The 13,375-nt window shown below is 48.5% G+C and overlaps 4 protein-coding genes across 4 annotated transcripts; 2 read left to right on the forward strand and 2 right to left on the reverse strand.

Annotated features, from left to right (window-relative positions):
* Positions 1-11: 11 nt before the first annotated feature.
* BDV37DRAFT_289441 (uncharacterized protein) lies at positions 12-2,731 on the reverse strand (the record flags this gene model as incomplete). The annotated part of the gene is made up of 3 exons (XM_032088468.1): positions 12-945; positions 1,007-1,587; positions 1,676-2,731. The coding sequence occupies 3 exons, from the start codon at positions 2,729-2,731 to the stop codon at positions 12-14; spliced, it is 2,571 nt and encodes an 856-aa protein (XP_031934732.1).
* A 1,166-nt stretch (positions 2,732-3,897) lies between these two features.
* On the forward strand, positions 3,898-6,304 carry BDV37DRAFT_56848 (NRAMP family metal ion transporter). The gene is made up of 3 exons (XM_032090883.1): positions 3,898-4,974; positions 5,041-5,312; positions 5,374-6,304. Exons 1-3 carry the CDS (start codon positions 4,330-4,332, stop codon positions 6,185-6,187), a joined length of 1,731 nt encoding a protein of 576 aa, XP_031934733.1. The 5' UTR covers positions 3,898-4,329; the 3' UTR covers positions 6,188-6,304.
* BDV37DRAFT_56738 (putative SNF7 family protein (Cta1)) lies at positions 6,191-7,321 on the reverse strand. The gene is made up of 2 exons (XM_032090880.1): positions 7,088-7,321; positions 6,191-7,006 (listed from the first exon to the last, which is right to left on the reverse strand). Exons 1-2 carry the CDS (start codon positions 7,151-7,153, stop codon positions 6,422-6,424), a joined length of 651 nt encoding a protein of 216 aa, XP_031934734.1. The 5' UTR covers positions 7,154-7,321; the 3' UTR covers positions 6,191-6,421.
* A 1,192-nt stretch (positions 7,322-8,513) lies between these two features.
* BDV37DRAFT_56753 (SAPS family protein) lies at positions 8,514-13,117 on the forward strand. The gene is made up of 4 exons (XM_032090882.1): positions 8,514-9,536; positions 9,593-11,014; positions 11,068-11,745; positions 12,231-13,117. The coding sequence occupies exons 1-4, from the start codon at positions 8,874-8,876 to the stop codon at positions 12,924-12,926; spliced, it is 3,459 nt and encodes a 1,152-aa protein (XP_031934735.1). The 5' UTR covers positions 8,514-8,873; the 3' UTR covers positions 12,927-13,117.
* Positions 13,118-13,375: the final 258 nt, after the last annotated feature.

Consider the following 13,375-nt stretch of genomic DNA (forward strand, 5'->3'; position numbering starts at 1 on the left):
TTGATAAGCCTTCACAGCCAATTTCCTAGGCCTTCATTCTTCGGAGTTACCCGGTTATTAGCAGGACCATCCAATGCCAACTCCAGTCGAGGAGGCCTCTCATCCAGAAGACCCTTCTTCGGGCTCCCACCGGCCGCTTTGATCGGGGATTTGGTAGGTGATCCGGGCTCAGGCCGAGGTGGACCTTCGCGGACAGCTGTATAAGGCCAGCCATCTTCCACAGCAGCAGTAACCCATGTCCGCAAACAATCGTGGACTGAGGCATAAAACTTCTCTTTGCATGTTCTCAAGTTGCCACCCATAACCTTCTCGAATCCAGAAGCTCTGAGTTCGTCACGCAGTTTGTTACGCTCCTCCGCTGACGGCAAGGATGCCACAAGTCCATTCAAAAGATCTAGATGCGCAGCTAGATAATTGGTTGCATCCCATTCAACGCCACCCACATAGGGTGCAGCAGGTACCGGAGGTCTGGGAGCTGGGAAATGCCTCTCTCGATAAGTTTCCAAACCTGGTTGCTCACTTTTCACAATCGGTATCACGTTTAAGTGATGCAGGAATATCCAGAAGACTTCTTTGGTTACGTTGGTAACCTCTTTACACCATACACGGTACGGACGTGATTGGTATATGTTTGCAATAAACGCAAGGGGTTGGTTTTCTTCAGGCGGTGAAGGGTCTCGCAAGTACGACAAGATTCGGGTGGCACGAGATCCGGCATCCTCAGTTGACGATGCTGTGGAAAGTTGCGTGAAGAGAAGATTGATAATGATACTCCGCGTTGTGTATTCGCTCGGTCCTTTCTTTTCCTCGTCAAACAACATCTTCAGAAGCGCTGGGAAGATTTCTCCTTCAATAGCTGTAAGACGCTCTAATGCAATGGAGGTCGTGCAGAGCGCCTTCAAGCACAACAATGTTTCGTGGAGCAAATTGTCCTCATGTTCTTCCCTGTAGAAGTGTTAGCGGGCACATTCTTTTTCAGGTAAAGGCAGACCAGGGGCCTGCATACCTCCACTCAACCTTCATGATCCTGTAAAGCAATTGTATAATTTCGTCCATACCTCCATCTGCAATAAATGTATGAACCCAGCTGATTGTTTCATTCCGCAAGAGAAGTCGAAGTTTATGGATTTTTCCCACTTCCATCATCTCCGGCTTCTGGATCTCCCTCAGATAATGAACAAAGTCTGAGGGATCAGCTGCAGTATCCTGGCAGGCTGTCGCAGAGAGAGAGGTCGTAGAAGTTGACGGTGTCAATAACTTTGAGAGCCCTGGCTGTGAAAAATCAGCAGATTTTGGACGCCGATGGGAACTTCCGCTCTCCGGCCGTTTCTTCGTGGGAGATGAGCCCTTGGAAAAGCTGAACCCGCGACTTCTGGATCGCGACCGTGACCCTTTACTGTCGTTATTGTGTTGGTCTTCTTTCTGCTCCTTTTTGCGACCTCGGCGACCTGTACTGTCGTTGGTGTGCACGCTTATACTGGTACTATGAGCACTTTCTGCTTTGTCCTTTTGAATAAAGTCCGCTTTGATATTAGTGTCTAAGGACCTCATCTTGTCCCTCATATTATGAGGAATGTTTCTTGCATCCTGGAATCACGTTAGCTGTATCCTTTTATTCTATTCTTCCGTTTACACCCTCCTTCTTAAGGGACAGGAGTCTTGTGGATGTACTGACCAGAAGCTTCTCGAACTCACTCTCGAGGTCCTTCGAGTTCAAGCGTCTCTGCAGTTCCGCTTCTCGCTCTTTCGCATTGAAGGCGGATATGGCTGCCTGAACACGCGATGATTTCTTTGGGCTTTGTTCTGTTTGCTGCTCAGCAGTGTGGCGCGATTCAGGCTTGGATAGTGCCCGAGGCCGTCCCCTTCGTTTAGAGGGAGAGGAGGGTTCTGATGGGTCAGAGGGCGAAAGCTTCTCTGAGGACATGTTCTGCAGTGATCCAAACAGCTCTCGCACCTTGCGATTGCCAGAAAGGAACTCTGATTTCGGACGAGGCTTAGGGTTGGCGCGGTTTGTGAGAGAGGGCTGATGATAGTCCCAAAAGTTACGCTGTTGGGCCGGTCCATACCCCTTGGGGGTGTAAAGTGAGACCTCTTCTTGGAAGGTTCTACGGTTGGAGGGGGAGGGTGGTACTGGAATCTGGTCATAGTATGACCCTGTCGTGTATTGGTTCCATATAGGTGATGGCATATTGTCGACTAAGTCCGTCGGGCTCCGATTTTCTTTATCCCGGCCACTCTTCGAGTTCTCAGTCTTTCTTCCGCGCTGAGACCGCTTCAAGATTGCTGAGAGACTGTTGGCTGATTTAGCCTTCTTCGGTTTCAAATCTTGGGTCTCGTTCTCGGGAGACTCTGATCGGTTGTCTTTGCGCTCCATGTAGCTCCTTAGAGACTTCAGGGACACAGCACTTTTCGTCTTCTTGTGTAACGTATTCTTTTCCTGCTTACCAGGAGAGCTCTGTCGAGGTAAGCCATACTCTGCGGCGTCTCGATTCGGAGCAATTTCGGTCAATGGCTGCTGGCCCTGGGTGGCATAGGCCTGATCCACTGGAGACCAGAATGTACTGCGAGGAGGCTGGCTCTGGTAGGGATATTTGTAAGAGGTGGCGGCGTCGTCTGCGGAGGGGTTTCTCTTGTGACCTTTGGAAGACAAGATTCCTCGGAAGACGGATGGTTTGGTCGGGACACGGCTAGCATCGTCGAAAATATTGGGACCTTGCATGTTGGGAGCCATGCTTAATCGCCTTTAACCCGAATCTGTAAGAATGACGGACGAGAAGTTAGCATGTTGATCAAAAACAACATTCTGGTGGTATCGACATAGTGAAGGGTGGGTATAGAGGACTTACGGGGACAGCGCTCCAACGCAACCACCAATATACAAGGTATTTATAGACGGAAGAAGAAGAAGCGGATACAAAAGTATTAAGTGGAGCAGGAAAGACAACAATATGTATTCAGACAAAAAGTAAAGGCATTGGAGAATAGTAATCATCAAAAGCAAGAAGGCAACCAAGAAGAAAAAAAAACGCCCGCGAGAATCAGACAACGGTCACAACGATCACTGCAGTAGTGGACAACAGGTGGGCAGACCGGGAATTTGAAGTCTTCCGTAGCGACGGAGGAAAGTAAAGGGCATGATCATCCTTACCCCCAGCCTAAATTAATTCGTCAATGGTGTTCGTGGCAAACGGCTGGAGCTGCAGTGCAGAGAAAGCGGAGGATGTAAACACATTCCCGTCAATGGGGTTGCCAGGCAACCAGGTGGCTGGTTGTTGCTGGTGGCGGGTGCTTATCGATTATCAATCAGTTCTGATCAGCTGATTGATCGCTCTGATTTTGTGATGTATGCAGAATGAGTTCCCATCAATTCAATGTAAAAGTGGATATCTTTGCTCTCCTTCTTGTCATCATTGGGGAATCATCATACAATGTAGTATCGATGATAGATACCAAATGTGATGCAGCAGTTTTTCTTTGCTTTTCTCTTTTCTCAGATCTTGAATGATCGAACCTAGCAATGCAAGATGAATACATCGCGTGTTGGTGTCTCCACATGGAAAAAAAAATGAGACGGTTGGAAGCCAGCTGGGAATAGCGAATAACGAAATAGGAGTCACTCCTCTGTGCTGGCCAAGAAATCAATTATTGTATCCAGGTTCCAATAATTGAAGAGAGCATACATGAACACTGTGCAAGGGGAAAGCGAACAATGTGATTAGATAAGCCTCCAGGTCACGGGGTCTTTCACAGTGAGCATAAATTCCTGCCAAGGCAGATCCGCTTTCTTGGAAAGGCTTGGGCCCGTGGGGGTTACACATTTTAAAGGTGTCTCTAGATCTATATATAAAAATCGTTCCTCAGTTGATCTGGATCTCTTACTCCTCTTGCGTAGTCAGGTAAATTTTAACGGAGAATGATCTTTCGTATTCAGTCTTCCCACATGTACATGGTGAATAAGATCGACCCGTGTCTCACTCCAGCTAGTCAAGATGCCGTCATGGCCACAGATTGATCTTGTTATCCTCCCTCTTTCACACACTTCCCAATCCGGTTGAAGAACTCACTAATTGTGGTTCTATTTGATCATTGAGGAACCAACTGGCCTGGCCCGTCTTCTCACTGCATGTGCCCACTTTGGATGTGTCGCACTGGCACTACCGTAGCCGGGGAATTTCGGGTTTTCGTTCCCGCACATTTCTCTTGACTTGGTTTTCGACGTGCTACTTACGACTTAGAATACATCACAAGTACTTCACGGAGAATTTTCTGCAGCTGACCACGTTGTTCCCTTCTTTATAGCTTTACGCAAACACCCGGTTCACAACCACGATGAACTGCCCCTCGCGAACCGATGACACTCTGGATCATCCAGGTTGGAATCAAAATCCGTCCGACTTGAATGCAGATGTAACCACTCGCAACGACTTCAACGGTATTGCCAATTCCAAAGTGCATAGGGAGCATGCATCAGGTGCGGGAGCAACAATGGGGGAAGGCATCGCGACTGTAGAGCCTCAACTACATGGTCGGGATCGAAACGATACAGAGTCCGAGAAGAAGATGCCTGGCGAAGTGGTCTCTGCAGCCTCTGGGTATCAACCACCCGAGAGGAACAGTAGATCACCTCGCCACTCCTTTAAAACTCCTATCAAATCATCTTTTCTTCGTATGGCGCAGAGTATCGTGAAATTTGCTCGCTTTGTGGGCCCCGGATTTTTGATCGCCGTAGCTTACATTGACCCGGGAAATTATGCGACTGATGTCGCCGCCGGTGCAGAATATCGATATGCTCTCTTGTTCATCGTTCTCGTTTCCAACCTCTTTGCCATATTCCTGCAATCGTTATGCATCAAGCTTGGTACGGTAACTGGTTTAAATCTAGCAGAAAACTGCAGAGAACACCTTCCTCGATGGCTAGTATATATCCTCTACTTTCTATCGGAGGCAGCCATTGTTGCAACGGATATTGCGGAGGTATGTTCTACTAAAGTTGACATATCTCCCGGAGGAAGTCCGAAGCACTAATACAAGCTCTTGTAGGTCGTTGGGTCAGCAATTGCACTCAACCTCCTTTTGAAGATCCCTTTGGTGGCTGGATGTGCGATCACTCTTGCTGATGTGCTTTTCATACTCATCTTCTACAAGCCTGATGGTGGTATGATGGGTTTACGTTTGTTTGAATTCTTCGTCATGGGTTTGGTGTTAGGAGTTGTTATTTGCTTCTGCATACAGCTTTCACTCATCAGAGACCAGTCAGTCGGGGATGTATTCAAGGGTTACCTGCCATCATCTGCTATAGTAGAGTCTACGGGGTAAGTGGAATTGGTCGCTTACCCGGTGGTGTGCTTGACTAAAGGTGGTGGTGTCACATAGCTTATACCAAAGTTGTGGAATCCTCGGCGCCACAGTTATGCCTCATTCGATGTTTCTCGGCAGTGGTGTTGTCCAGTCGCGCCTGAAAGAATTTGATGTAACTGAAGGCTACGTCGACCCGTCTGTTTGTTTAGGAAGCACCAACGGGGAGGTTGAATACAGGCCTTCTCTTCATGCTATCCGAGGATGCTTGAAGTATTCCATCGTAGAACTTGCGTTATCGCTTTTCACCTTTGCTCTTTTCGTGAACAGCTCTATCTTGATCGTCGCAGGCGCTGCGCTCTACGGAAACCCGGATGCTGGCGAAGCTGATCTCTGGGGTATCCACGACTTGCTTTCTAATTCTATTGCTCCAGCTGCCGGCCTGATTTTTGGATTGGCCCTGCTTCTCTCCGGAATATCCGCCGGGATTGTGTGCACGATGGCAGGACAGATGGTGAGTGAGGGTATGTTGAATTGGAGCATTAGACCCTGGCTCCGCAGATTGATCACTCGATCCGTCAGTATAATTCCCAGTATCGTCGTTGCAGGTGCCGTTGGCAGGAAAGGCCTGGATAAAACCCTTACCGCTAGTCAAGTGGTGTTGAGTGTGATTCTCCCCTTCGTGAGCGCTCCCTTGGTCTACTTTACCTGCCGCAATCGATACATGACCGTTCCATCCGATCGGGTTAGGCACGGCGAAGACCAGGCCCAAACCGAAGGGGTGAAGATGAAAAACAATCTCCTTACCACTGTGGTTGCAATCGTAATATGGTTGATTATTGCTGTCATGAATGTGGCTTTGCTTGTCTTAGTTGGTCTCGGCAAAGCCTAACAACCGATGCAAAAACACACGCTAGGAAATCATATGGCTCAAAGGGAAAAAACAGATAGAGAGAAGGAAAAAGAAGTCATATACATGGTCATTATTGAATTTGAAAAGTGAAGCAACAAATGCCTTGAAATTGACGCCAAAACCCAATCAATCAAACGATGAAGATGTAAAGATCCTGACTCCCATGCTCCCATGACGAAGAACTCCAACGACCTTGTATCTCCATAGTCATCATTATCCTAGACCGCTGGCAGGCTCCTTGACCTTAGTTTGCTCCGGGGGCTCGTCAATAAACTGGGGTGGCGCCACCTCATCCTGGAGGAAACTAGGCACTGCACTTTCACCCATCGAGCTCTCGAACATCGTCTCTTCCCCCAGCGCCTCCAATTCCGCATCAAGCTCCGCCTCATCCACGTCCTCAGGAACATCGTACGCACGTGATATACTTTCCTGGATCTCGTTCCCGATGTCCATCAAGTCGGCCATCTCATCCTGCATCCGCTCAATCTGGTCTATATCGATCTTGCCATATTGCTTCTTAAGGGTCTTGGTAGTCGTCTTCATTGCGTCTACAGTTGTCATAACATTCTTCAGGTTGTCCTGCATCATCCCAGCCTGTTCCATATTCCATGATTGCTGGGACAGCTGATCCCGTTGGGCTTCGTATTGCTTCCGTCGCTGCAGCACCTTAAGCGCTTTTTGCCGGAGGGCATTTTTGCCTGGTCCATCGCGCATCTTGGCGATTTTTGATTGATAGGTAGACAGTTCTGAGTTGAGAGCTGCCAGTTTCACGTCTATGCTCGCAACACGATTGTCAACCTGTTAAAGAGCGGGATGTTAATCAAGCGGGGCAACCAGACCGGGGAATTGGGTGACAAACAAATCGTGCTGAGTACTTACATTTGCAATGGCGCCGTCAAGGGTGGGTTTGGGAGCATTGCTTTTAGCTCCAAAGAGGCGATTCATTTTGATGACTACTGCAACGAAAAGGGAGAGACGAGTAGCAAAAGAGGTATCACGGCGACTCAGCTGCGGAGGTGACTTTATCTCAGAGCAGGAGGAATGAAAGCTAGTAACGGAACTTCCAAGGTGGCGCTCGTTCCGTTGCTGCCTAAGGCTAACAGATCGGCTTTGAAACTGGCAAGTCTACAGAATATAGTTAGTACTAGTAGTTTGTTTCATATGATTACTGGTAAGGATTCGCGTCACCTGACAGGTGTCAGGTCTGTTAGGCAGACGAATGGCACGTGTGACCACAAGGGGATTTTGTGCTTATTTACTACCCAAGGAACATTACAGATGAATGAGGGTGGAGGAACAAGGCAAACTTACAGACACCTGGCAGTGCTTGTGGGTATCTTATCTTGGTATGGTAAGAATGAAAGTACCTGGTACTTACTATACGCACGGGCAGCTATGGCCAATGCGGGTACCGAGTACCCAGTACCTTACTCCATACCGAATACATGATACAAGTTCTTTACTTGGTGCAAGGGTGGTCCCCAGCGACAATCAAAAGAGTCTCGTGCATCTGCAGCTGAACACTACCTACAAGCACAGAAGAACACATGGATTGATCAAATTGTTGAAGAAGCCAGTGACCCGAGAAAGAATTTAAGAATAATATTGATCATTGTAAGATCCTGTGGAGTAAGCTTAATAAGCTCAAACAAGTAAGACCCCCAGATCTGAAGCGCTCGGTTGCCTACTTTCTCTTTCTCTTTTGTTCCCCTCCTCTCGCGTATTAAATGTGAATTTCCCCGCCGCCGCTTGTCGGGCTCGTTGGGTACTTTCGCCCTGCCTTTGATTCAGCGAACTTCCAGGGATCAAAGTTGCCGGCCGATCCAGACGCAGCCGCCAGCGCACCACATCCAACGTGATTCCCCAGCGTCAGCCCGTCATCTTCATCTTGCTGTTTCGACCCTCGGTCTGTCTGTCTACCGGACTGATTGATTGCTTGATTCATTGTTTTGATTGACGGATGGAGTGACCCGAGTCCTCCACTTTTACCCCCTCCGACTGACGGACTGGTTTCGCCTGCGCGCACATCATTCACTGTTTGTGCCTCTGACGAACTTAATTAGTCCGACCGTACTCCCCATAACCAGGAGTTTGTCGAGTATTTCCTTTCATTGTCACTCCCTTCGGTTCTGAAGGTATGTTTCTGGATTACTCACGACACCTCGACGTACTTAGCGACTGCTTATCATCGAGTCTGGGTCTCTCCTGATTTGTCATTGTTGCTTCTTTTTGCCTTCCCGGGCGGCCGTGACGTTGTCGAACCTCATATGGTTTTTGTCGCTGGAAGTCATGATCCTTCGACCTGCTCTTTTATGCTGTTGGCCCATGAGTTACGATTACTAACTTATCTCTTCTGCACGTTTAGCGCTTGGTCGCTCCGACCGTGTCTGTCTTGCCCACTGTTGTCACCCTTTTCTATTCTGAGACGACTTGCATATTACGAACTTAACGTCTTTGGAAGCGATCAAGCTACAGACATATTGCGCCGTGTATTTCCGATCATTGCGCTCCGCACGAGCATACTGAATCGTCCCAGTCGCCCCCGCGGTTCTGTACCATAGAGATCTCTCCATTACGATACCTCGGCGAAGAAAAACCGCCACAAAAGTGCTTGTGATACGTCGTTCCTTTCCATGAATCTGTTCGTCCAGTTATATAATCCAACATGTTTTGGCGCTTTGGTGGATATGCAAGTATCTCCTCAATTGATACCCTTCTTGACAAGCCTGATGTCAGCCTTGAGGAGTTACTGGATGAGTCCGAGCTGATTCAGGAGCTTAAACAACATAATACGAAGCTCATAGAGTATTTACGAGATGATAATGTCTTGAAACGCCTTATGGACCATGTTACCGCCCCTAGTCTAGTGAACGATGATGATGAGGATGATGTCAATGACACTAATGGGAGTAAGGATGCTACCACGGAGGAAGAAAAGCGGGGAGATCCGCTGAAGGATATCTTGGATCCTGAAGACTTAGAACGAGCAGAGAAGGAGCGGCTCAAGCGTGCATACGTCGCCTGCGAGATTCTCTCGGCTGAAGTATGGTCGATATTGGACTCTATCATGCTGAACCCTGACCATCTCCGAGACTTCTGGGGGTTTCTTCGAAGATCGCCGTCTCTGGATTCTCTTCAAGCGAGCTATTTCACTAAAGTGAATGAAACACTCTTTGACAGGAAAACTAGCGAGATGCTGGATTTCCTCAAATCATTGGATGGAATTATTCCCGCGATTCTGCAGCACATCGATAACCCCATGGTTATGGACCTTTTGCTTAAGATCATCAGTCTCGAGAAGGTAGAAGGTGGCCAAGGTATCGTCGACGTAAGTTCATGGTGGTAAAACCCATCATATTTTACCATCGCTGACGCTATCCACAGTGGCTCAAAACACAAGACCTGATACCTAGGCTTCTTTCATTCTTATCTTCAGATTGGCCAGCCTCTGTGCAAACTTCGGCCGGCGATTTTCTCAAAGCTATAATAACTATATCCGCGAACGCAACGCAGAACGATCAGACCTGCATTGGCCCTAACAGTTTAACGCGCCAGTTGGTTTCCAGACCCTGTGTGGAAAGCCTCATCAAGGCTATGCTACAGGGTGGTAACCCTTTAACTGTGGGCGTGGGTATTGTCATTGAGGTCATCCGCAAGAATAATTCTGACTATGATCCGGACACTATCAATAGCCCTGATTCGCTGCCCACCACATACGACCCTATCTATCTTGGGAACCTCCTTCGAATCTTCGCTAAGCACATCCCTGACTTTATGAAGTTGATTCAAAGTTCGAAGCATACTGTTAAGGATGGCGAGAAACTCAAGAGCGTAGATAGGGGCAAATTAAGTTCAGCTTGGGGGGCAAAAATCGAACCATTAGGTTTCGATCGATTTAAGACTTGCGAACTGATGGCTGAGCTGCTACACTGCAGTAACATGGCTCTCTTGAACCAGCCCGGGAGCGAGGAGTATGTACAGCAGCGGGATGCTGAACGCGAGAGGTTATTACGAGAAGGCGCTTTCAACGCAAACACAGAAGAGACTTCTGCTTTCGATGGTAACGACTCTACGGTGGACTTCGTCAATGGGTCAATGGTTGCTTATCGCTCTCCCGAAGACTCTAAGGTTCTTGAGGTCGCAAATACAGGCGAGGATGGATTCGAAGATGTTAGCTCATCGGGTGTCCTTGCCGATAAGGAGAAAGATACTGCCGAAGCCAAGGACACCACTGGTCAAGAGACACAATCCCAAAGCATACCCTCATCAGAACTGCAGGGCTCTACACCAACAAAAGAACAGGGGTCCAGTGTGCCCATACGCGAAAATGAGGACCAGAAAGAAGCAACAAACGACGGGACCACGCACTCGCCTTCTTCAGACCCAATGTCTCCTTCTGCGTTGGGAATAACTGATCGGGTCAGAGAGGTGACCCTCGACACTAATCGAAACGCGGACGATAACCGATTAGCCACAGAAGCAGTACCTAAGGAATCGTCGGTCACTTTGAGAAATGATTCAGAACAGGAAACTGTTCCGACGTCTTCTACGTCGGAGTCAGTTCCACCTCCTCTCTTTGCCTCCAACCAAGAGAATCAGCTATCAAGCTCCCACAACCCTGACGCTGCTGGACAGGCCGGTGACGCTTCAAGCTCTACACGCCCTGCTGCAGAGGTACAAACAACTGAGGATGAACCACGGCAACACATGCACCCAGACATTCAACTTGACCCCAACGGTCAGCCTGTTGTAGGGGATTATCTCAAGCTGATGTTTGTGGAGAATCGAGTTGTACCTACTATTTTGGTAAGGGTTGCGCCAAACTGAATTTATCCTTCATCACTAACTTTGCGCACCAGGGCTTCTTCTTCCGATTCCCGTGGAACAACTTCCTTCACAATGTTGTATATGACGTTATACAGCAAGTGTTTAATGGACCCATGGAACGTGGTTATAATCGAGTCTTGGCGGTTGATGTCTTCGAAACTGGACGGATAACCCAGGAGATTGTAGAAGGACAGAAGCGGAGTGATGAAACGCAACGGACCAAGCAGATCAGACTTGGCTACATGGGTCATTTAACCCTGATCGCAGAGGAAGTTGTCAAGTTCAGCGAACGACACCCGCCTGAATTGCTTTCTCCAACCGTTATGGAGAACGTCTTAAATCCAGAGTGGATAGACTATGTCGAGCAAACACTTTCGGAGACTAGAGAACGCGATAATGCCATTCTCGGTGGGGTACGCCCGGACATGTCCATTGGGCACCGCCAGGGCATGCTTAACTCGGGTCAAAGCATGACTGGCTCATCAGCTCTTGCAGACGCTGGATTGAACGGAGCGGCTGGAGGATCTACTTTCCAGGGCTTTGACATGATGAGTCAAGGAAGTGTCTCTGGCGGGGCTTTCGGGCTCAACGGCGGAGGCAGTTCACTCTTAAGCGGGTTCGCAAGCTCAAGTGACGATGAGGATGAAGACATGGAAGATCAGGATGACAGAAACCTCGCCGATCAATCCGCCGAAGGCGGCTCTGAAAATGTGGGTGATGATTTCTTTAGTGATGTCGATATGCGGGATTATTAAGTCTTGGAATGCATCTTCACCTTCCCCTTTGGTTCTCTTCTTGTATACATTGTTGCATTTTTTTGCCTTTCCCCCAACTGGTCTATGTGAACCAGCTGCAGAGATTCAGCGCGTGATGGATGACGTGAATAGCGGTGGTTACATGAGGGTCATGCACATAAGGCGTTTTGGAGCGGGTTTCATTTAAGTATGAAGTCATTCAAGAAAAACCGCAACTCCTGAGGGTCATGTGATGTTTTGTTCGATGCCAAACAGTTTCTATGAGTTTTAGAAGTAGTCCTCTGGCTTTCAGCTTAGACGTTGGCTCCTTCGTTTTTGTACACCACCATTGTCCCTTTCTCCGCAGTATTCGTGTGCTTTTTTTTTTAGTCCCCCCATACACTTTGCGCGTTTAGTTTATGCTTATTGCTGCAATTTCACTGACCCAATCTCAATTATAGGCATCCGCTAACTCCACAAGTCAGCCTATTCCAATCCTGCCCCCGCCTCCGGCTCCTCTTAGTCTCGGCCCGTCTCGGGCACGGCGACAGCTGGCTGCGCGACTCGCCGCTCAAAAGCAGCAGGCGGCTGAAGGCACTGGGGAGAATGGCGAGAAGGGTGAAGAGAAGGCGCAAACAAACGCCCACGAGAATTCCCAATGGCCTGCCAATCCGTTTGTAGTTGCTGGTGTAGATGACGATGGCGACGGTGGAGGCTCCCCTTCCAATGCCTTTCCCTCAACAGATTTTCCGTCAGCGAACAAAGACGAGCCTTTCTCATCACCTACATTCCCTGATTCAGGATTCAGCCCGCCTGACTCCTTCTCCACCAATTCATCAGAGGACGACGTCGAAGGCAGAAGCGAGGGCTTGAGACGTAAAGAACGTATCCCTCTTGAGGTAGACGACGACGATGATGATGACATGGGCGAAATGGTGGGTCCATCTGGTGGGGCAGACATGATGGACTCGGACGAAGAAGATGAGGCTATTATGAACGAATCATTGGGCTACCCGGATCTTGGACCTGGACGATACAAGAGCTTCCGACGATCTCGCTTCGGGGTCTCCCCTTTCGGTGATGACGACCAGAATGACAGCAGTGATGGTGAAGACGATGGACTGGTAGAGATCCTAGTTCCAGGGAGGAAGTCTTGAGTGACACCGTGTTCTTGGAGTCATTCTATGCCTTGGGGCCGGCCGTTGATTTAAGTGTTTAAGGGCTCGTGTTTGGCAACTCAGCGAAACCAGTCCTTTGAAAACCTGTACACTACTGACTGCATAGCGCTTACAGACTCTGCCACGTGGAGACGACTTAGCGTTGGTTAGACTGATGTGACTTCTGGCTGGAGCATTTGGGATTTGATACTAGAGGTTGGGCAACAATGGGTTTTCTGTCCTGCAGTGTTTCCTGAAAAGAAGCATTGGTCTCTTGCGGATTGGTATTTTTTCAGTCTTGGGGATTTTTTTTTTTTTCTTTTTTTTCTTTTCTCTTCTTCCCCTTGGGAAGATTCGTTGGCGTGTTGTTTGCTATTGATATCTATCTGTGTCTTTGGGAGGATTCATTTTCAGCAGAGACCTGCACTGTACGATATTGAGTTAGAAGC

The sequence above is a fragment of the Aspergillus pseudonomiae genome (assembly GCF_009193645.1).
Source record: "Aspergillus pseudonomiae strain CBS 119388 unplaced genomic scaffold BDV37scaffold_159, whole genome shotgun sequence".
In the NCBI taxonomy this organism is placed as follows: domain Eukaryota; kingdom Fungi; phylum Ascomycota; class Eurotiomycetes; order Eurotiales; family Aspergillaceae; genus Aspergillus; species Aspergillus pseudonomiae.

Coding starts and splice junctions, on each gene's coding strand:
- BDV37DRAFT_56848 (XM_032090883.1), top strand. CDS start 4,330: ATGAACTGCCCCTCGCGAACCGATGACACTCTGGATCATCCAGGTTGG. Junction 4,975..5,040: donor TTGCAACGGATATTGCGGAG/GTATGTTCTACT, acceptor AAGCTCTTGTAG/GTCGTTGGGTCAGCAATTGC. Junction 5,313..5,373: donor GCTATAGTAGAGTCTACGGG/GTAAGTGGAATT, acceptor GGTGTCACATAG/CTTATACCAAAGTTGTGGAA.
- BDV37DRAFT_56738 (XM_032090880.1), bottom strand. CDS start 7,153: ATGAATCGCCTCTTTGGAGCTAAAAGCAATGCTCCCAAACCCACCCTT. Junction 7,007..7,087: donor TTGACGGCGCCATTGCAAAT/GTAAGTACTCAG, acceptor GCTCTTTAACAG/GTTGACAATCGTGTTGCGAG.
- BDV37DRAFT_56753 (XM_032090882.1), top strand. CDS start 8,874: ATGTTTTGGCGCTTTGGTGGATATGCAAGTATCTCCTCAATTGATACC. Junction 11,015..11,067: donor GAGTTGTACCTACTATTTTG/GTAAGGGTTGCG, acceptor TTTGCGCACCAG/GGCTTCTTCTTCCGATTCCC. Junction 11,746..12,230: donor CCGAAGGCGGCTCTGAAAAT/GTGGGTGATGAT, acceptor TCTCAATTATAG/GCATCCGCTAACTCCACAAG.